This window comes from Pagrus major, chromosome 16 (assembly GCF_040436345.1).
Source record: "Pagrus major chromosome 16, Pma_NU_1.0".
Classification (NCBI taxonomy): domain Eukaryota; kingdom Metazoa; phylum Chordata; class Actinopteri; order Spariformes; family Sparidae; genus Pagrus; species Pagrus major.
In genome coordinates this window covers 25266956-25290952 of record NC_133230.1, presented here as the reverse complement: position 1 = coordinate 25290952, position 23997 = coordinate 25266956, and the positions used below count along the sequence as shown (strand labels likewise).

The window sequence follows — 23997 nt, the reverse complement described above, 5'->3', positions numbered from 1 at the left end:
TTGTCGTAAGGGTTAAATGTACAAAATGACTGGGTTACACAATACCCACACACTATTATTTGCTTCATATTAACAGTTTATTTCTTTGGTAGATATATTTTTCTCACACTAGTTACATATAAACATGTTTTACAAAAGGTCCATTTCAACATAAAAAGGATTATTTTTTCGACATTTGGCACTTGTTTCTTTGGCAACAAACTCAGCCTTAAATGATAGGTTCACCCAAAAGTTCCAGTTCCAGTATCCAGTAAATGGGGACTTGTTAAAATATATATATATATATGAAAATGGAATACAACTATATGAAATGGCTCCATACAGCTTGTTCAGGATAATCCAAGTCTTCAGAACCAACAAGATCTTACATTGATTTGAAAAGATGTTCACTATCTCAACATGCAGTCAAGCTTGTGCACCTACTTCAGACAGGTTGTGTGCTAACGCTTTTAGTTTTGCAGCTACAGTGAAGATTTCAGCTGAAAAAGGATGTAAATAACGTCTTTTCAAATCAATTTGGGCTCTCGAGGCTTCTGGTGACTTGGATTACGCTGTATGGAGCAATTTCATGTCTTTTTCCCCAACTTTCCTTTACGTTTTAAAACAAGTCCCCATCTACTTCAGATGCTTAGGAGAATGCTGCAACACTGTTTTGCTGCAGAAGCCGACTTTCTATTGACATGGGGGTGAGTAGATACTAGATAATGACTGCATTTTTCATTTTTGGGTGAACTTATCCTTTAAACTTGTCAAAACAAAACCACTTAACTAGTTTCTCAGCACTGGTGTAGCATGACGGTGATGATTTGCAAACCTGTGTAGGCTTGTATTTACTGTTACTCACTCCTGTCACGCACATCCCTGAGCACCAAACAGCAGTGGCACACTTGTGATAACATGGAGGCACTTCTAAGATTTCCATCATTGCCACACACTCACTGCGTTTTCTGTGACAGAACTGAAGTTTGACCTCGACTGATCTGCAGCCTTGCCACTGAATGTCTACTGAGCCCTTTGACTGCTACAGCAGCTGTGTAACGTCTGTACTGTACATTATTACATTCTTACACCAACAAAGTGCAGACAAAAGTGCATATTTACAGAGTGCTAACAGGTCCAGGAAAAAGTAGAAAAGGTTAAAAGGCATAACACATTGGCAGATAGAACAAGGACTTCTTTCAGACTGAATGAAGGACACGATGTAATACAGTACTTTCGGCCAGTGAAGTACCAGTGTGGAGACATTTACAGCAAATCTGACTGACTGTACATACACCTTCTTCAGAGGGACACTATAAAAAATGAAAACAAAAGGTCAATGAGCTACAATATAACATTTTGAATTAAACTGTGGAGGTCCCCCGCTTTTCTCTTGGTCACTTCTGAACTTTTAACTCAATCTGATGAACTGTGCATCACTATCAGAGCCTCTGAATTCTTCAAACTACATACTGATGTACGTGAAATGTCAGCTGATATGAAGATACAAGAATGCATTAAACATAAAAAATGTATTACTGACTGTGGCGCCAACGTTAAGAAATCTGAATACTTTACTTCCACCTGGTCGAAGGTCACTTATGGCAGAAGACCGAGCAGAAGAAGCTTCAATCAAAAGCAGCGAATTCAAATTTCCAGAATATGTTTTTATGCTTCAGGTCATATATCACTGTATGCATTCTTTAAGGATTTCATGATAAAATGTCTTTAACAAAAGAGCTACATGGAAAGATTTTCATCCAGTGTTACGAACACATCTGCATGGCTGTGAAAATGGGATTGTATTAGGGGTGTCACAGTTCTCCAAATCCAGGATTCGTTTTGACTTTTGATTTTAAAGGGGCTCTATGTAACAATTTGTAGCAGTTTTTTGGCCATATGTGAGCTGATTGTAACCATCTCTCTCCTGGTTGCCTATACAAGCCTGTGGACGATCTGTTAAAGTTGTGTGATGCTGCTGGACTGTGGATTTCTTTGTGAAGGACTTGTATTGGATTTTCCACGACAGTCCAAAGGATGTGACTTTATGCATTCTTAAGAGCCTCTCAGTGCCTCTCTCCGCTCCACTGACAGAGAGCAACAGTAGCTAATGTAAGTTTTGAAATGATGTCTGCTAACATAAACTAACTACCAGCTTCCAGCACAGCAGAGCCCCTTTAAAGTAACATTTTCATGTAATGTTTGGTTGAAAGATTTTTTTTATTCAGCGCTGATGGATATGCCATTATTAGACTGTTGAGTCTCGATTTCTGTTCTTCTTAAAAATATAGGCTACATACTATCAAGTCTGATTTAACTGCCATATTGTTTTTTTGGACTGTACCACACTAGGGCTATGATTTATTTAAAATGTAATAACAATATTTCACCCGGCAATAACAGATTGTTAAACACAGAAAGAAAAAGAAGGGTCACTAGATTTACAACGGCCACGACAACAACAGTTTCCTCACCTGCAAAACCCACACTTGTTGCAGTGTGTGTGTGTGTGTGTGTAGCAGCACACACATGCCAGACACACGCAAGTAGGCTGCGGTTCAGAGAGAAAAAAAACTGCTGAGAGAATCTGCTTCTGTTTGCGATAATTGAAATCCACTGCTCATTCAGAATTGAAATCGTGACACCCCTGCATGTAATCATAATGCATGATTCATTCTTCATACTTGATTGAATGCAGTAACAGTTCTTACTATTCAGTGAACACTGCTGACTATGTGTACTCATTTTCTTGCCAGAGCCAGCGTCTGTACAATCACATTTAAAACGAATGTAAATGACCACAGTTGTTGACATTGTTATTTCCAAGATATCCCGCATTATAAAGCAAAAAGATTATTTTGATGTCGGAAAGTTGCAAACTGTAGCTCTGAGAAATCGGCTCCCCCAATTTCCAGGCGCCAAACAAAGGTACAGAAAATATAGCATTCAGGGAGCCGCCATTATAAACAACTGTTATTGTTTCCTCTGGAGAGTTCTTCAGGATCCACTGTGGGGGGGATTGTCTGTCAGTACCTCCAGCAGTCACATCTCAAAGTGACGGTAGATGCTCTCCACGTAGCTCAAGACCCTCTGCCAGTCAGGACCGCCTGCTCTCAGCATCTCCTCTACCGTCTGTGGAACAAGGTTTTCAAAAAAAAGCTCAAAATCAACCTTGCATCTATTTTAAACAAGTCAGATGAGGCTTTACTGTAAATAATTTATAAATAGAAGACATCGAGGCTTACCACGGTTTGCGCAATCCCAACAGTCTCTCCTGTTTTGAATGCCAGACTGAGATTCTCCCTCTACAGAGACAAGAACGAATCGATAAGTTGAACACCATAAATCACTTGGTCCGATGCTCTTAACAGGCACCGGGCACAGTTCTTACCTTGTTTTCTGGAGTAAGAGTGCTGTAAGGGATGTGCGAGGGGAGGTAGGTGTGGTAGACGGCACAGAAGGCGAGACCATCGGCCCAGCTGCTGCTGAAGTTGGTGATGTCAATGTTCTGCATGGAGAAAAGACAGACAAGATTCAATTTCCCAGAGCCCAAAGTGATGTCTTTAAATTGCTTCTTTTGTCCAACCAACAGTCCAAAACACACAAAGACTCTCCATTTACCATCATAAATGACAGAGAGAAGCAGCAAATTCTTACATTTAAGTAAAATCAAATGAATCCAACCAGACTAAACCACTCTAAGTAAAGACTTTCAAATGTAATCATTAATACAACATTAGCTGTTCGCTGGTAAATTGCTATTCAATTACATCTATAACTTTACGCTTCAGGGTTTAGCCTTTTAAAAAGCAGTGGAAATGATCACCTCGTGCAGCTTTAAAGAGATGTACCTGGTAGCCTTGTGTTCGGCTCTGACACCAGCGCAGCAGCGAGTTTCTCTTTGAGCCTCCATGGCGACGCAGCAGCATGTTGAAACCATCCTGGGACCTGACAACAACAAGATACAAACTGCTGAGGGCTCCAAATCTTTTCATTTAAACTCGGCAGGAGCTGCTGTTGTCAGTCGGGCTTTTGTAGAGTTCTAAAAGAAACATCTTGTCACACAGCAGACTCTGTTATTGAAAAGAAACACTAATTAACACATTGATTCAAGTACGAGAGGTGCTTCAGGTCTGTGTGTGTGTGTGTGTGTGTGTGTGTGTGTGTGTGTGTGTGTGTGTGTGTGTGTGTGTGTGTAGACTCACTTGATGGGTGGCAGCTCAGTGAGGGCAGAATTGTACTTGTTCAGAGACTCCTCGCGTTTTCCTGTAAAGACAAGCGACCATACTGTACTTCATCACCCAACAGCATGCTGTCATTATGAACACTTTACATAGTGGGGGAAGGATAGAGGTTTAGCTACAGCACTTAACATGCTAACATGAACTTTCACATGTTACAAGGAGCATTAATTGATTTTTGGCCACCTGGGGGCAGCAGAACAAGCAGTAAAATGTATAAGTTAATAGTAATGATAAGTAAATAAGAGACTATTTAGCAGCTAAAACACCCTAGTTTGTTTACCAGGTAGTATCTAACTGTGTGTGTTGGCTGCTTGTTGCTGAGCAGATAGTGTAAAGTTTGTTTATCTGAGCTTTTATGCTGAAAAACAGCAGAAAATGACGCTGCAAGAGCGATGAGGGTGAATCAACAGGGACGTTGCGGACTGTAAAATCAAAAGAGTGAGCTGAAAGATGCTAAAACACTCTGTTGAGCTGAGGGAAGCTGCAAAAATCAATCCAATTTGGGACATAGCTTTTGTCCCCAGTTGCACCAGCCATTCCCAATTACTTTTCTCGACCAACACACACACACACGCACACGCACACGCACACGCACACGCACACACACACACACATACACACACACATACACACACACACACACACACACACACACACACACACACACACACCTACCTGTGTCGGTGCTTGACCTGCTGTCTTGCCAATCCAGACTTCTTCGGCCTTTTAGTTGCCCCATGTTCTTTAAAACAAACAAATTTCAGCCAAATTAGGTCAAAATCATTACATGCATGGATTAAAGCACAACCAGACTCTAATGAAGGATCCTCCTCAAGATCAGTATTAAGATAAAATACGTATTTTACCTTGTTTGTAGGTCCAACTGTTGAGGCAGTGTTGGACTGGGATGTTCCATTCTGCACGGTGGGGGAGTTTGAGGAAGCAGGTAACCTGGACAGGCTTCTGTAACATTACAACACACAGTTAAAATAAACCAAACCAACTGTTTTGGAGGCATTTTTTGTGCAACAGCTGTTCCTGTAGATTAAGTGGTTCAAACTGTCCTGAAGTGGCCCCATGGAGGCCTGTGGGTTGAGAACAACCAAAAATGAGAAACCACAATCACAGCCCTGACCAAATTTGATGACCGGGATCCATTTGTGGCTGCTCAGTCACAGACAGAAAATGTGGAAGACAAAAAGCTTTCTTGTGAAATGTCTGACTGTTTGAGCACATTACACAACATGACGCTTTTGTAATATGCTGCAGAAAAATATTTGTGTTTGTGTATTCCCCAAAAAGCACAACCTCAGACAGTTTACCTCACCTTGACCTCTCTGTGGTTACCGTCCGTCGTGCCTCAGTGGATCGCACCTCCTCTCCACTCCTGTCCTCATTGGTCACATTTCTCAGGTAACGCTTAGTCACACCTTTACAGTCTGTTCTCGCTTCCTCGCTTGCAACATTCTTCGTCAATTCATTCTGACTCCTACTTTCCACCTCTTCTCGTCCCAACCTGTACACCCCCCTCTCCCTACCACGCTGGGTCCCTTCTTTGCTTTCAGAGCTGTTGGTTGGTTCTCCACTGGTTCTCTCTGGTTCCTGGGTGTCAGTTTTGCCCTGAGCCTGGCTGAGAGTAGCCAGTCTCTGCCTGCTCTCCTTTAACTCCCCTCTCAGGGTGACCAGTTGCATATCAGCCTCCTTCTGCCTCTGCTGGGCAGCAGCCAGCTCCCTCTCCACATCCTTGTGCGCCATTCGGAGCGCGGTCAGCTCTTCCTCTGCCTCGGCTCTCAGGCGGTCTGCCACTGACACTGCCACCTGTAGGTCCGCCTGAAACTGCAGCCATTCCCCACGCTCTGTCTGCAGGAGAAACAAAAGGGGTGTTTATGTTAAGAAAACTGACAACGTTTACATGCAAACTAATATTCCACCCTATTTCCAAATATGAGAGTATTCTAAATCTGATATGGGTCACGTAAACACAACCAGCCATATGCTGGATGTAGCATTCTCAAATTGAGACGTGGGATATGCCGATATTATTTGGATTATAGGAACATTCTTTTGACATACTATATACAACGCATTCAGCATACGCGTCTCAATTGGGGCTTTTACAGCAGTTTGTGACTGATGGCCTGTCGCCTGTTTACAGTCAGCTCTGTGTGTTGCCGAGCCAGCAGTTTGTAAGGCTAGGAAAGTGAAACTTACCTACTAATTATGAAAGACATGGATATCAACAGGTTTTTAGATATGCACAAATACTGTGATATTTATATATTGAACTAGAATGGCACTCAGTAGAGCGTATACCTCTGCCAAGGCCTAACAGCCCCCTTTAAATCAATCAAGCCTAATCCGATATCAAATAAAATGTATTTAAATCTGCTAGACTCTGACTTTTATTTGGATCTGTCCTTTTATCTGGATGTGCACCAAAGGCTAAAGAGTCTATTCTGGGGCAAGACCCATCCTCCATCTAAGTTTGTGGAAATCCATTCAGTAGTTTTTGTGTAATCCTGCTGACAAACCAACAAACCAACAAACAAATGGACCCAAGCAAATACACCGATCAGCCACAACATTAAAACCACTGACAGGTGACGTGAATAACATTGATCATCTCATCACAATGCGATGTTCTGCTGGGAAACCTTGGGTGCTGGCATTCATGTGAATGCCACTTGACACGCACCACCCATCCAAAACACTGTTGTGGACCAAGTACACCCCCTCATCACAACAACACTACCCGATGGCAGTGGCCCACCAGCAGGACAATGTGCCCTGACACACCACAAACACTGCTCAGGAACAGCTCGATCCCAATCTGATCGAGCATCTGTAAGACGTGCTGGAGCAGGTCTGATCCATGGAGGCCCCACCCCCCAACATACAGGACCCAGAGGATCCACTATAAGACGCCGTGGTGCCAGACACCACAGGACACCCTCAGAGGTCTTAAGTCCATGTCTTGACAGGTCAGAGCTGTTTTGGCTGTACAAGGGGAACCTTCACAATGTTAGGCAGGTGGTCATAGTGTTATGCCTGATCGGTGTATAACCTCTTTGGCGGGGGTAAAAATGAAAGACGTTAATCGTAGAAGTATACACAACTGCATGCAAACTGGAATATTGATGGAATATAAATTTTTATTGGCCATATAAACAGATAAGTAGGAATACTGTCTTTTTCGCAATAACAATTTTATTACCCCCTTAAAATACGATGTCTTCACAATGAGTTCTAATCACAAAAGACTTCATATTTCTCATCTTTATTGTGCACATGCCAATAAATACTTGTTGGCTCATAGTTTAGTCTCTCCTGATTGAAATGGAAGTAAATCAGTCTGTTTATTTTAATTATAGATCATTACAAACACGCTAGTTTTTTAAAGTAGAAAGGAGGCACACAGTGAGAAAAAATAAATCTATGTTTGGAAGTAAAAAAATGTTATGCATCAAACTGCATAGGTATTTTTTTATAACAGTAATAGTGTATAATATATAATAGTTTAGTGAATCGGAAACAAAAATTCACTATTATGAATGCACACTACATTCCTCCCTGTTGAATTACCTCTGGGTTCGGATCAATAATACATGCAGCTTGTGTTTTCGAAACAGGCAAGTTATGCTGCCACATTTTGACAAGCATTGTTCCACTGCAAATCATTTTCTACTATAATAAGATTAAAACTCGCTTTTTTAAACCCAAACTGGATGTGACTGCCAAAAACAAACATAGCTGAACCCTCTGCAGACAGTGACTGTAATCAAGTGAACAATCAAATATCCATTTGGCCTTCATTAAGAGAGTACAAGTTGAACTGAACTGAGCAGCGAGCATCAGCAAGCAGAGAGGAGTTGAGTCAACACTAATGAGGCAGAACTGAATCGTGAGCCAAAAGGTTTAGCTCATGTCATCTAAAATCAACTTAAAAAAAAAAACAGGAAAAAAAACAGACCCCTGACATGTTTAGACACAGACAGAAATAAAAAAACTGATTTAAGCAACATTTTGGGAGCATTGTGAAACTGTGTCCTGTGGCAACAACTCTGACACTGAATGATGTAGATAAGGTTTCCAGTTTTTCAGAGTACCATTGCCTATTGCCTTGGACATGCTCAAACACTGCCCCAGACATCAAAAGACGCACTCCGAACCAATGATGCCAGACGGTAAACGATACCAGATCATTACCAAAAACAAAACAAAAAAAAGGAACATTTAAAGACACCGTCATCATAAAAGGAAAGAGGAATGATCATAAAAGTGGTTTAAAATCATGCACAGATTAAAAACTGCCTGTGGAGATGTGAGCGAGCGCTGCGGGGCTGGGAATGTTGGTAATGAGAAGAAGAATGGATGGAGATGCGGAGGAGGAGGCGATATCCGAGCCAAGTCGCTCCCTCATTGACCAGTGACTCAAGACCACAGCTGGAGCCGATTACACTGGATACACACACACATGCATACATACACACACTTGTACACACACACATATCATGTTCCCTTCTTCTCTCCCACATGTACACCTCCATTATTCTTTTACCTCACCACCAAACCGCAATGTTTCCTCACACACATCTACACATTGAGGCCTGCCTGGAAACGTGTCGAATGAATAATAGGACAGTGGTTTTATATTAAAGTCCTGTAAGGGTGAGTTTGTTCATTCAGTTTGTTTAGGCATGAACAAAATCAATCAATGAAGATGTTTAAAATTGCTTCCCCTAAACTACACAGTGCACATTTAAGTAACACCAACTTGGATCTCGTCTCTTCAGAGAGCTTTTGTTATCTGGACGTGGATTCTCCAACTGGAGCATGTCTGTTTAAGGAAACAGGAAGGGGCGCTCCTCAGTCACACTGAGATAAGGGTGTGGATTGTCAGTCTTAAGACACACACACACTCACATATACACTCACAGTCACACACACGCCTACTCCCTCAAGAGCTGACCTAGTGCCCCACTGCAAGACCAGATGTGGTATCCCACCTTCACAAGCACACACGCACACAAATACACTGTCACACTCTTTATTCTTGATGCACATTGGAGTTCCTGGAAAGGGTCCAGCACACTTGGAGATTGTTTCAGTGTGTGTCTATGTGTTTGCGTGTGTGTGTTCCATCCAACCATCTGTCCCTAGTTCACCTCCACACCCAATCTTTTTAATACATACTTGGGGAAACATCCCAACTCTGTAACGGTTCCTCTCTCCAGCCTTCACCTACTCTGAAAAGTGGTTGAATACACTGCTACACCTACTAAGGGACATTCGATTCCCTCCTCAGCAGTCACACACATACAGAATGGCCAAATTCCCCCCGACTGGCACGTGAAAATGACTTGGCAGAGCCGACAACTTGCGTATCTAAATGTCCGCAGACATCAGAGAAAAGGGTCCCAAGCCACAGTGTGCACTCAAGCCCTCCGCCTCCAACCATCCCACACACACTAAATCTTCATTCTACATGTGAACAGCCTCTGTGGCCTCCAGGAACAGGGCCTTTTTGGTGGAGCAGCCTAGCGAGGAGAAAAGGGAGCAGAGGGAACCTGCAGATCATTCCTGGAAATCTCCGGCAGCATTCACCTGGAACTGATTCCAAAGCATTCAGATCGGCTAAATCTCGAGGAGGGAGGGAACACAAATCTGACCAGCCACGGCACACACACACACAGACACACACACACAGACACACACACAGACACAACCCAGCCATGAATGGAGTGTTTTCATTTTTGTTGGTTAAGACAATTGAACACTGGTGCACATAAGCACTGACAGATGGTACATCATATAACATCCTCAGCAGTTCGCTGCACATTGGGTAATCATGTGTCTTTTCAGTATTCACTCAAAGATATGAGTGTGCATAGACAGAGAAAAAGAACGAAGAATGAGAATTTGAGAATGCACAGATGAAGAGGTGCAGGGGAGAGGCTTAGCTGACGGAATGTGACTGGAAGAATAATGGTAACTTAATCTACATGGATAAAAAGGTCAAAAAACAAGAGGTCAGAGTTAAAGAAAAAGGGCTTAAGGAAGTTGGGGGTCGGATGAAAAGATGGATGGAAGTGAAAGGACAGACTAAGAGGAAAAGAAGCCAGATAGGAGAGGAATGGGGAGGGATGAGATAGAGAGGAGCTTTGCAGCAAAAGCTGGAGGGTAATTGTGTGGAGTTCTTGTGCTCGGGGAGGAGCGGTCAGCTCTCCGATGGAGAAAGAATGAGGGAATGGAGGGAGAGAGGCGCGGCGAGGGAAGGAGGAGGGAGAGAGGCCTCCCCACAAGGCTAAAAAACCTATTGCACCAGCCAAGACTTTTTCAATGCATCTGTACGTTTTTGTGTGTCTTCCGTCTCACGTGCAGCACGCACACAAAAACACATGGCCAGTCAGCCTCCCCCTCCCACTTCCACCCCACCTCGCTACACAGCACAAAACAAAACAAGTTTTGTCTCCTGAACAGCCGAATGTGAACCCCCTCCTCCGCACTCCCGCTCTCCACAAAAAGGCTCCCAGGACAGCAGAACAGACTGAGAGGGTTCATAAAGTCGAGCTTTGCAAGCTTATATTGCCCTATCGAGGGCCCATGTAAACAAAGTGTTGGATTGCCCCGACTTCTAATACACGGCTACCTCTCAGTGCTACACCACAGTCTCTCTGAGGTTTAGCTGGCCTGTGCAGGGTTTGTATTTCCACGGCCCTTGTAGAGATGTGGGAAAGTGTTGGAGAGAGGACGGAAGGGCAGGAGGGAGAAGGGATTGAATATCAAGTAGAGAAAGAGGTAACACCAAGGAAGTGTGGAGTAGAAGAGCTGGAGAACACTTGCTTGCATTATAATGGAATAAAAATAATTCTAATTATACATGGCAAAATAAAAGAAGAAGGAGTGAGGACAGGGGACAATAGAGATGGGGTCAAGGGAGGCGTACTGTAGGTCATATTCCAGCCGTTGTAATCTGTGGCAGATCTAAAAGGAAGCTGGGAGCCTCTGGCTACAATCCTCATAAGGGTGGGTCAGGAATTGGAACCAACGACTGACAGGAAATTACCGCAGCATATCACCATCCTCATAAGAGCATGGAACGCCTGAGCTATAGAGCTGAAGAATGCTTACAGAATTTTTTTTTTTTTATTTAATATTTGTGGTTCACTCAACTTTGGGTTTGGAACTTAAGAATGGGTCAATCCAAAATGGCTTGTGGGTCCCTACTGGACAAGCATCTTCAGTCGGGGTCCGAGGCAGAGAGAGAGAAATGGGTGTGATGGAAGCTTTACTTCTCAATTTTTTGTTAAAGGCATTTGATGCAGGATTAGCCTGCTGCCGTTTGTAAACACACCGTTAAAAGTTGAGTGTTGAGTCTCATTCCAAGGTCGTCAAATACCTATGCTTCATCACAAAGCATCGGTATTTGACAGTCAACTACCTTTCTCCAGAATTCCTGATGCACAGAAACGTCCCTGACACGGCAAAAATAATAAGTGCAGGCAGAGAGTAGTGCTTTATCAGATAAATACACCACCACACACTTCTAGTGGGTCATAAGTGATGATTGAGTGGGGTTATTTTTGTAAATGCCTGTGTCGTTACATTTCTTTGTTCATCAAAAATCTACAATGCATCTTTAAATAAAATCTGTGACAAGGCAACAGGTGTCCCGCCGTCTTTTACGATTTATGCTCTCCTTTCAGAGGGAGTCATAACCACATGCAACTATCTGCTTTCCCTGAGCCACTCTACAAGAAACACTTGGAGAAAAGATGATCTCGATGATCTTCCTCTTTCGGGCCTCTCAGGAGAAGCAGAGGACAGGAAAACCTCAATTAGGAAAGCTGCAGCTCCCAGCGGGGCCCATTCCAAGGCCTATTGTGACAGGGGGGGTGGAGGATGACGGGGTGTTTTATCTCCTGGAGGAAAGGTCACAAGCACTACTCTGACTCATCTATAATTGGACTGCGTGACTTCCTGTTTACTTTGCTAAATTTATCCACTACTCTTTCAGGTGTATTGGCTAAAAGGGTTTTCTTTTCGTCTGTGAAAAATAGTACTAAAGATTTAAGTGGGGAATGGAAAACTAAAAATGTACAATCTTTACAAGACTGAGGAATTTTCTCTGTTTGCATGGTTGTTAATCGACTCTTCGCTAAGCCCAGCTCCTCTTAGTTACCATTAGTATGTCTGTCATACGTTTCACTTTAGCATGGCACACATGCAGTTACCACTCACGAAAATCATAGTAATTTTTGAAAACAGTGGGTTCCTTCATTTCAGACAGGAGCAGAATAAAGCAGGCTACTCATTATGGCATTTTCTAGATTTTGCTGGCTGAAACTGTATTTGTCGCTTGTAGATTTTCATAAGCTGCTTTAGCTCGTGAATTAAGTCAACGTTACCTCCATGAGTTTGTTGAAAAACTGGGAAAAAAGTCAGCTGGAAACATTACAAGTTATAATGTAGAGCTAATTTAACATCCATACCATTAGTGTCACACTAAGAACGCAGCCAACATTTAGAGAAGAAGAAACTGGATAGAACCGTTCCAGCACATCTTACCTGGAGAGTACTCTTCAAACTCTTTACTTCTGTCAGCAGATGCTTCAGTATCTCTGAGGGAAGGATACAGAAATGTCAGAAGACATCGGATGCATATCAAATGCAAAAAAATGTCAAGGAAATGAATTTGCCCTTCTCAAAACAGGGAAATGTTAGGCCCACGAAGAAATGAAAAGTTTAAGTGATCAAACAAAATTCTACAGGCATATGAAGCATATTTAGGAGAAAAATGTATTGAAACAGTAGAACCTTGACAGCTATATGACTCTTACCTGTTGTGTTCGTGGCCCCACCCTGACTGGCAGTGATGCCCAGTGTTGTCCTACACTCCTCCAGCAGCTTCTCCAGTTCCTCACCCTGGCTGTCCCCAGCTTCCTGACTGGGTAGTAAAGACTGACTCAGACCACTGTCCCTTTCTCTCCACTTCTGCCCCGAAGACTTGCCCACCACAGGTGAAGCACTACACAGGGGAGAGGGGCTCTTTGTAGGGCTGATGGCCACAGTCTTCCCCTGGGAGACCAGAGTCCGAGGGGTGGAGGTAGGAGGACCCCCATTCCTCCCAAAAGCAGCTTGTCCTTTACCCAGAGTACTTCCTGGCTTGTTGTGCAACGGGCTAACTCCAGGGCCAGTGGTGGAGCTATTTGAGCTGGCTGGTGGATGAGGTCTCCAATTAGGAAGAGGACTAGAAGTGGAAGGAGTGGTGCTGGACTGTGCTTTCTTCACACTGGATGTGAGGACTGGGACTGGAGGTGGCGATGAAACCGGGGCTGCAGATGAAGGTTGAGGTGAGGTAGGGGGAAGGAGTTGGGGGACACCAGGCACGAAAGGAGGCCCATCACTCTGCGGAGAAGCTGGAGGAGTGTGGAAACTGTCCCCATGCGCCCCTAGACAAAGAGAATGAATGACTTTGGATGAAATAAGAAAGGCAAAATCAGGTTCTCAGGCATACAAAAATACCCTGCTTCAAGTAATAATTTGTCTGATCTAATTTCTGCAGAAAAAGTGCATAACTCAATTTACCGTACATCATTTAAAACTGTGCCGTTCCAATTTTTGACCCCCCTTTCCTAGTCTGAGTCACCGGATGTTAACTGTGGCTATGGAAAATAACATCCACCTGTAGCAACCTACATGCTGAAAATGGCTACTTACCCTGGTTGACCTGGTTGCTAACGGTACAACCTACACATGCTAGAAGGTGTTACCTTTACTCTGAGGGGATTTAGCTGTTTTATTGTCAGGGCTTGCCTCCTCACATGTAAAACAAGTTCCCCCTTGTTGGGGATTGACAGTAGACAAAAGAAGAAGTAAAGGTGTAATGTGCTAAAATGGATCGGAAAATATAAAATACATGTGTGGGAAACACTGGCCTATGCCAGAATTAGAATTGGTGACTACCCCTTTCCCAACAACAACATCATCCATTGCAATGTTTTACTCCTGATGTCATAAAAAGCCCATTCAGTAGACATCGCCCAACCTTAATGCATACTGGACTGCAATTGGCAAATTGTGATGTCACAAAATCACACTCAATCTTTGACTTCCCCCATTCAGCATGTGAATGTAAAAACAGCCTTGTATTGTAAACTTTTGCAAACTGAAGGCCAAACATCCAAGAAACAAAAAAATAAAAGTATTTTAAATGGAGTGAGACTTTAAAGTTATGAATAAGTGTCAGAGACACAGCCAAACAGATTGAAACAACAGACAGAGCAGCTGAATCATGGAGAGAATGAAGGAAACAAAAAGATTAGTAGTCACTGGTCTGGCATGTTGACACTGAAAACACCATTCATTGAGGTGACCGAAGCAGCAAGGCCCTCGTTAGCCAGCAAACATCCAGGCCATGCCCCTGAAGATGAATGCTTTAATACAGACATTCCTCTTGGACTGCTCATCCGCAATGTCGCTGCGATACTCATTCTCTAACTTCAGGAACACACACGTACACAGAGGACAAATATTCCCCGAATTTGCAGCAGTCAGACGCTAATAAATCCCCAAACTTGACACCCTAATGATAACACAAGTGATTTTTTACTCTCTGGCTCAGGGTTCCTTGCCCATATTAGAAAACCTCCAATAATAACTGGAGAAACTACTGGAACCACTGTGCATCATGTCTCTTTTCCTTTCTTTCCTACTTTTCCTTGTTTGGACATAAGCCTCACTGCTAGCAGAATGTTGTTTTTTCTTCTTACATGATGTAAGAGCACCGGTCAAACAGTTGGGAAGCCATGCACCACCTGCTGTAAGGGCCAAATCACTGGTAAAGAATGACAGGATTGTCTAATAACTTTCTCATGCCACCCCTGCTTTTTATTTCTTCATTCCAGACCTTAATGTGCTCATCCAACCATGCGCAAGGCTGGCAGATCGACTGAATGAGAGAGCGTGTGTGTGTGTGTGTGTGTGTGTGTGTGTGTGTGTGTGTGTGTGTGTGTGTGTGTGTGTGCCCATTGAGTTCTGTGTGTGTGTCAGATAGCATTAGGCTTCCTATGATTAATCCGCTGCCCTTGTGCTGAGCTGGGGAATTCTGCCGATTCATCACAGCTGGCCCGGCGGGGCCAGAACGAATCACATAGGGACGCGAGGAGAATGACCACTCACTGAGCAACACGCAGGAGGGCTGCCAAGATTCCTGCTTACACACACACACACACACACACACACACACACACACACACACACACACACAGCCTTTCCGCTTGCTTCTCCTTTTGTTGCCTTCAATTTCCTGATTACCCCTTATCCACCCCTCTTTCATACAGTCTCCAGCATCCTCTCTCTTCCTGTATTTCTTTTCTTTTTTCCCGTGCCACCCTCCTTCTACTACATGTGTCATGGCCTTGAGGCTTGATGGCTTTATTCTCAGAACACACACATTGCCAGGTGTATGTGTGTAATGCCACTGATTACAGAGACAAAACAAAGGACATTCAATGGAAGTTATTCAATCAGAGTAAGTTTTTTTTTTTTTAAAAAAAGGAATTGCAGGCTTATAAGAAGGGATAAACTGATTATCAGCCTGGGCGATTATCGGTTTGATCTTCAGCCTTTTTCCAAATCTCGGTCAGTCACCCCTCTGTAGTGTCACTCAGTGTCCCGTCCACAACACTATCTGATTGGTTACACATCACACTATTAGCCAATCAACACTGAACAGTCTAAATCTGCAAAGAAACTAAAGTTACCAATTAAAAGTAATGGAGTCGCAGAAGATGGAAACATGGAAGAAAAGTACCTCAAAACTGTACTTAAGTACAGTACTTGAGTAAATTGTACTTAGTTACTTTACCTCACTGGTTATTTAGATTTTTATTCATTTTTACTGCAAATATCGGTTCCAACTATTGTTTATCTGCCTTCCTGATCACTAATAATCGCCATCATCCCTGAAAAAACCACATCGGTCGATCACCACTCATAGGTTTGTGTGTGTGTGTGTGTTTTTGTGTTGACCTACCTGTAGGTCCGTGGCCGTCCTTGCTGGAAAAGTTGCCCATACTGCAGTAATGGGGTTCTGGCCACTGATAGGGCCCTGCAGGTGCTTGCTCTTTCACACTACAGAGGTACAGTGGAGGTGACCTACACACACACACACACACAAACACCCACACAGGACATCCAGTAAGATGATGGATGAAGTCATGCACTGTTATCCAGCCGAGAAATAATGCAGTGACTTCAGCTCCGTGCAAGAAAACTTGATTCCCTCCAAACTTCTGCTGCTCATTTGAGTGTTTGAAGGGAAATCAGCCTGTTTACACAGCGAGGCTTGATCACAGGGATGGGATCAACCGCAGAAACTGTACGACTTACTGTGACCACATGTGACAAACAAAGATGTTGGCATGTCGCATTTAAAAGCATCTTGAATGGGAATAAGAATCAGGAACACATCCAAACAACACAACTCATCCAAACTGGATAGAGGAGTTTCAGATTATATTTTGATTAAAAAGTTGTTTTTACGCGCGATCCAAACTTCAACACAAAAGCTCGTGCGCGCCCAAGAGTTTGAAAACGTGTTTTACAAAAGTCACCAAACTTTTCCCCAACTACGTTCAAACCCACACCTTCAACTTTCAGAGCAACACAAAGCGGATACAAACCCTTGAAAGCGTTGAAATAAATCCCAAATCCTTTTCTTCTGAGTTGTGTAGAACTTCTCCTCCACGCTGTGCGTCTCTCAGCGCTGCTCAGACAAACGCACTGCCCTGTGTGTCCTCACTGAGGAGAGGGGGACGGCGCACACACACACGCGGCTGCATTTCCTCAGAGCAAAGTTTAATCCAAGCAACAGTTTTACTGCTGGGATCATCTTGATAACAACACAAAATTTTAAGACCGCATTGAAAAAGAAAGCGCAAAGCAACTGTGGACATCTATGACCTGCCAGCGCTGAGAACCTCTGGATGTGTCCACTGGAGGGCACAGTTAGGCTGCGTGAGGAGGAACCTGTTGCCCCGGGGAGGCGAGCTGCTGCTGGTGGTCCCTCTCATCTCTTGACTTATTATGAGGCTGGCTCTCACAGGCTGATGACCCACTGACCCACTGTGCCACACAGCTCCAGGCTGGAAAACTCTAGTGGAGCTCTCATACGCGTTTTTTATTAGATCAAAAAATTAATTCAAGCCTTGGCTTTCACAATTCAGCCTCTGCATGATGCACAGGTTGTATGGCTTTAAAGAGGCTGACAGTTCCAGTGCAGCATCTGCATGCTTAGAGATGTGAGTGCTTTAAACTGAAGTGGTATTTTTATAATGCATTTATTTACTCTTTACTTTAATTTATGGATGATTAATCTTTGGCATCAGTGCAAGAAGTTGATTTGATTTAATACAGACTCGGGCAAATATTGACAAAATAAAAGTAGAAAACCCAAAGACTATAAATAGCATGTAACACAAGTTGTTACGCATAAACACAAGATTAAAACACTTAAAGGATTAATTCACCCAAAAATGAAAATTCAGTCATTATCTATTCACTTCCATGCCGATGGAAAGTCGGTTGAAGTTTCATAATCCACAAAACATTTCCCGGAGCTTCACATCAAAACAGCGTTGCAGCATTCTCCTAAACAACTGAAGTAGATGGGGACTTGTTTTAAAACATATAAAAAACAACTGGACAAAATACTTAAAATGGCTCCGTACAGCTTGTTTAGTGTAATCCAAGTCTCTAGAAGCCCTGAGATCCCATAGGATTTGAAAAGACCTTATTTACGCCCTTTTACGCTGTTATCTTAGCACCTACAGTGAAGCGTTAGAATAAAAAAGGGTGTAATTTACATTTTTTCAAATCAATTTGGGATCTAGGGGATTTTGGAGACTCTAAAAATGTCTTGTGGACTACGAAACCTCACCTGATTATCCATCTGCAGGTGAGTAGATAATGACTGATTTTTTATTTTTGGGTGAACTTATCCTTTAAAGGTAATAGAACGTATTTCCATAGTGGTCTGCCATGCCTCTGCTACATAACAGATTTGAATGAGTTGTCACCTGCAGATTTTATTGCTTGTTACTCGTACAAATAATACATTTACAGACGCTCTTCACTCCATGTTGTTTAATACAAAGTTTTTAAAAATCTAAGGTAATCTTTCAAATCTTGGCCCCATAGATTTAAGGATTTAGATCTTCTGAGTGTGCTTCATATTATACCTCTGCTTGTTCTTAATATGCTCAAACACCAGTAAGTTCATCCTTAAATGCTCTCTTTTATTGCAATAAAATAGTACAACATTTTGTCTTATTTTGTACAGAAATGTAATCAGGCCTTACATCTTAGCCTTTAATCGTGACTCAGTTGCAGGTGACATTAAAAAATGTGGTTGCTTTTTTTTTAATAAGTCTGCAACATCCACATTAATGTGTACAACTGCTCTTGGTAGCAACCTACTCCAACCATAATCTTTTTATATTGCCAATATATTTGATTTAATTGTCGCTTAATATTATCTCAGGTTTTGAAATTTAAGACGCGACAGTTGTGAACAGGTGGTTAGAGGGTTGAAGGTCACTCATAAATATTCACCACTGAAAACAAACCTGCTCCTGGGTCAAGTTTATTACCATAATTCATTCATAACAAGACATGGTCAACCCTTCCCGGAGTATTAACTTTTTCATATCAGTAATTCTAAAGTTTTGGATATTGTTCTGTAGCTCAGGAAAACACATTTTTTTATTTTAATTTTCTTTGTAATAACTGTCTCCTAGTATAAGTGATACATTATTTACCCTCATACCAAATAGATGACCCATTATGTGAAACTTGGTGTGCTATACCGGAGGTTTGAAGTCTAAAATCTACACGCCTGACCGATTCAGCTGTTACAAAGCTGCAAAATCACTGTCTAATCCCTTTGAGCCTACTTATAGCAAAACAGCATGGAGTGCACTTTGACTAAAAACTTATTTTTATTTCTTGATAGAAAAGGCACAACTTCATCGCACAACACTGTAACAACACAAAAACAAAAAAGACAAGGAAAATTGACCCACAGGTGTGACTGAGTTCAACAGCAGAGCAGCATGTTTGCCAAATGCTTTTATTTCATAAATCTCTTCCAACAACTTTTCATTAAATATTAACTATAGTGCAAACAGAACAAATCTCTCATTTAACGAGCGCAGCTGAAGTGGAGTACGTAGACCTTTACACAATGAGCTAACAGATTAATACCGTGCTTTCAAACATTCCCAGTATTTTATTCCAACAGCAAACATGTTTTCAGATGCTCCCTTTCGTCGGTGTGCTGTCTTGGCAGTTCCCCCCTCATAAACTGTACTATGCTGAGTGAAACAGGAAGTTTGCTGCAGTGAGGAGACAAGCTCTCCCTCACTCTCTGATTGAGATCAATAGGTTTCCACAGTGCTCTGTGCTCACTGTGCACCACTGCAGTATAGAGAGAATCCATCAAAACCAGCCAGGTGCGTTACACAACCTCTAGCACCCACACACATTGATTTCAGTGCCCGACTGTGGCTTTAAAATGCAGTTCAGATGAAGAGTATGTTAAGTACATACATAAATCTGAATCACTTGTTCCCAAAAAAGTTTTATAACCCATATTTACCCTGAGTTTTGAGTATCCTGCTGTATGAGACTATCACAACCCCATTATGATGTGTCAGTCTGTGTCCAGAGTAAGGTGACCAATTGTTCAGTGTCCGATGCCAGTTGGAACCATTAGCCCCCACTGCTGAGTGGATTACGACCATTTTGTTGGTGACCTACTGTGCCAGCATTCGGGAGGGCCACTTTTAGGGCTCTAAAAACGCCCAATCTGCAACAACTAGCTGCTAGATGCAATTTGGCAGGCGGACAAGGGTGGCTCTTTAGCGATGAAAAACTGGATTACAAGGTTTGGCTGACCTCTTAGTGATGAAACACTCCGCTTTCTCACCGTCCTCCTTTTTCACAACTTTACAGAGGGAACTTTCTCCTCCGCCTGTGCCCCTGCTTGTGCGGAAATACAATGATCTCTCGTGTTAGCAGATTTTGAAGAATATTATATAAAGACGGTATGACCCTGTGCTATCCATGAAGGCACAGCACGCACTCTCAACCACGCTCAGTGTCTCGCCAAATCTCAAGTCCCTTTTCACTGTGACATTTTTGGTGTAGTCGCAAACGGAAACACCAATCCCATAAACTTTTAATCCACAGTGGGACAAATGGTGGACTCTGCAGGGGGAATGGTACAAAGTTTGGATGCACAGGGACTCTCTGCCTCTCACGAGTCCTTGACTCTAATACCAGATTAGGTGAATGACTGTGTGTGCCAGGAATGATTTTCCACCTGGGGTAATCCCCACAGAGGACACAGGCTTATCCAGGAGGAATCACCATTCTGCCTCGCCCGCCTGCCACCCGCTGTGTCAGCCAGGTAAATAAGGATTCATAATCCTGAAGGTGTATTTGTGCTAGTCTTGCTTACATGACTCAGGTTTTTGATATCAAAGTTCTTAACACTCTTCTACTGAAAGAAGTGTTTACAATCCACAACACGACCCTGCCACTCTTTTCGACTCTTTCATCATTCTCACCAAACCCTTGGAGGATTAAACTTTTCTGAACGTGGGAAGCACCAGTCACAGATTCAGCCAGCCCGCGTCTTCCGCCAGTGTCACTTGATTGACAGCCGGTGGCAGACCGCGCCAGCGAACGCCAAGGCTTGCTGATGGATGGCACCTGCTCCTCCTCAGAGGAAATCAATTGAAGTCATGGGCAGGGATGGACTGCTAAAACTCTTACACATGGCTGTCTGCCTGGGGAGGGGGGCATAGAGAAAGGTTTGCCAACCATCTGTGTGTAGAGGGGCACTGCCAAGCATCAGTCCCTTTTTACGCCATCCCTCAATAAGACACACACTGTCTCCAAATTAAACATGTCAGTTCCTGACACAGTCTTTGGGAGGTTCCAGCATCATTACACACTCATCCAATCATTCATATTGCTTTGGACCTTCTCAGTGCATTAAAAACTCTAATATTATCGACTAATTGACACAATCCAACAGCACTTTATCTATTTTTATATGTGTTGCACTAGTTACAGAACATCAGACATCAAACTTCAGGTTGAGGTCAGTCAAATATCCACACTTGCTCATCATCAGAGAGCACATGGGCCACATCTGAGCAATGGGCCAGCATAGCTACAATCTGAGACGTGCAGAAGTGTAGATACCCGAACTTAACCTGTGATGTTGCCCGATCTATATCCAGTTGACAGATTATTTCAAAGCAACCTTCTGTCCCACAAAGGAGGGAGGTGGGATCTCCTGGCTGGTCACGGCCCGGCGAGTAACATCCAGGAACGGGGTCCTGTGGGCTGCTGTGCCCATCATGCTGGCATCAGTATGTGTGCCGATCAACTGCAGCACACGTGCAGAGGGCCGGTGGTGGAGGGCCAACTGCCTGGAGCTGTAGCCACACATCCCAATCCCCAAGGCCCCCAGCAGCATGGCCATGCCGGGCACAGACTTCTCAGCCGGAGGCGTCACAGACACATTGTGGTAGGCCTGGGTCTGGAAGGGGAGAAAAATGTGAAATGTGATCAGAGGAATTCCTTGGTATTATGCGAGTATGAAAGAGAATCAGGGCATCAAAGCAGTTCAAAAATAGCACAAATCCCCAGCAAACAATGGCCAAATATTCTTGATTTTATACATAGTTTATACGTGGATGCATATCAATTTTAGAGGACAACATGCCTTGCAGCACTTTTTGTCTGCATCAAATGAGAGAGCTAAATATGCTCACCTCAGCCGCCGCCCCATCTACTCCTCCCACCAATCCCACAGAGATTAAAAACTCATCTTCTCTCATTTACCAAATCGCGGTCCGTCTCCTTTGACAAACAAAAAGCTCGTCTATTTTGCGATATGGGCAATTTCCTCAGTGGCCCCTTGACAATTATAAAAAGCACAGAGGAGCAAATAATAGTAACTTCATAGTTTTCTAATGGTGCTGTGTCACAGGCAGTTAGGAAGCTATTCCTGTAGCTCACTCACCCTTTTCCCATTTCCATTTACAATGCAATGGACTGTCACAGGCTTGGATTTCTCCATTGTTTGTGGTAAATGCCACCGGAAAGGTGATTGTGTTTTGTGAGCTAAAACAAAAGGCGTCCTTTAGTTACTGGAACAGAAACCTGGAACAAACTCATATTTGTGGATGGTGTGTATATAATATGATAGCACTGTATTTCATCATCTGTGACACTTGAAAAAATGGCCGAATAAGGCTCAGTGAAGCCAACTTACTATACGCACCGTCTCCGTCTATAAACCTCTGTGCGTACCCATAAAACCAGCACCTTGCAAACACTTCATTACATCAATGGCTGCTCTCAGAACTGTCAACATTATTTCATCTGCCACTGTCTTCTATTCCCTAAGGGCCAGCAGAGACAGAGCACACCAAGTACCGTGTCATCTTCAAATCCAAGACACTTTGAGGGGCTTTCTGCCGTTTTTGTTTTAAAGGTCTTAAATCAAAAACGAGTTGCTTGATGCAGAAAAATTGCAATAAAGTGTTATCCACTTCTGCGTCTACGATCATGACAGGCAACTTTCAACTACTCAGCACTTTATGTTCCATATACCATTTAGTATAGAAAGCTTTAGTGTCTCTGTGCATGTGAGAGTAAAATCCAAATATTGAAAATATTATATAGCTTGTTTCTTATCTACTTGAAGTACCATTGAAAGATTCAAACCAGTGTTACTTAATTTCATTTCAAAGTTATTTTAGACAGTTAAATCAGCCATCGTGTGACACCAAAACATCCACTTACCTCCTTTATAAATGATATTTTTTGACATGTACATATCAACTACAGGCTGTATAATAATAATAATAATAATTATCCACTCCATATATATCTATTCAATTATTTCCTCTGCACTATTTGTATTGTTTACATCCTACAGAACACTGACTTGTAAATAGATATATTTTTTATAGTTTGTCTCTTTTATCTCTTCTCTTTTGTAAGTACACTGAGATTAATATAAAACCTAGAGTCAAATCCCTTGTATGTGTACGCGTACTTGGCCAATAAAGCTCATTCTGACTTTGACAGCTGAACTCTTCAAAACTGCTCACACTCACCTGCAGCAGCCTAATGTAGCCTGGAGTCAGTCTTGGGACTCTGAAAAACATTTTTGGAGCTTCTTTGATGGTCTTCCTCTTAAACCAGGAATGAGTTACAGGCCAGATGTCACTCGGCTCGCTCACTCAAGCTCCTCTTCCTGGACTCCCAGGACGGGAATCCCACTGGCGAAGGGTCTGTCCCTGGTCTGGTGTTTGCTCGGACACTTCAACCTGTGCTCTGATGCAGGACAGCCTGGTCAGCCCTTATACCGTCTCCTTCCTGTCTTACATAACAGACAGTCTGCAGGTGGTGTGTCTAAGGGGATTACAGGAGCTGGCACACAGAGACAAAGACGTTGGTTGAAGCCAAAGGAATGGAGTGTGGGGCTGGGTCACGCTTAAAAATAAAAGTGTACAGACTTGTAGCTGAATCATATTAAAATGTTATGTGCTATATTTTACACAATTCTGCTGTGGAAATTATTTAGTAAAACCAGTGAAGTTCTTACTTGGGTTTTAAATTGGTTTACATGTGTCCAAAGCTTGGCCTCATCTATTGCATAACAGTGGAACCCACTTAATTGTAT

At 42.9% G+C, this 23997-nt stretch overlaps 1 protein-coding gene across 1 annotated transcript; it reads right to left on the bottom strand.

Moving 5' to 3' along the window:
* Positions 1-55: 55 nt before the first annotated feature.
* LOC141010014 (uncharacterized) lies at positions 56-17171 on the bottom strand. The gene is made up of 12 exons (XM_073482777.1): positions 16910-17171; positions 16261-16382; positions 13064-13675; positions 12792-12844; positions 5551-6083; positions 5090-5186; positions 4899-4965; positions 4185-4245; positions 3831-3927; positions 3371-3487; positions 3225-3284; positions 56-3111 (listed from the first exon to the last, which is right to left on the bottom strand). Exons 2-12 carry the CDS (start codon positions 16298-16300, stop codon positions 3022-3024), a joined length of 1827 nt encoding a protein of 608 aa, XP_073338878.1. The 5' UTR covers positions 16301-16382; positions 16910-17171; the 3' UTR covers positions 56-3021.
* Between the last annotated feature and the right edge of the window lie 6826 nt (positions 17172-23997).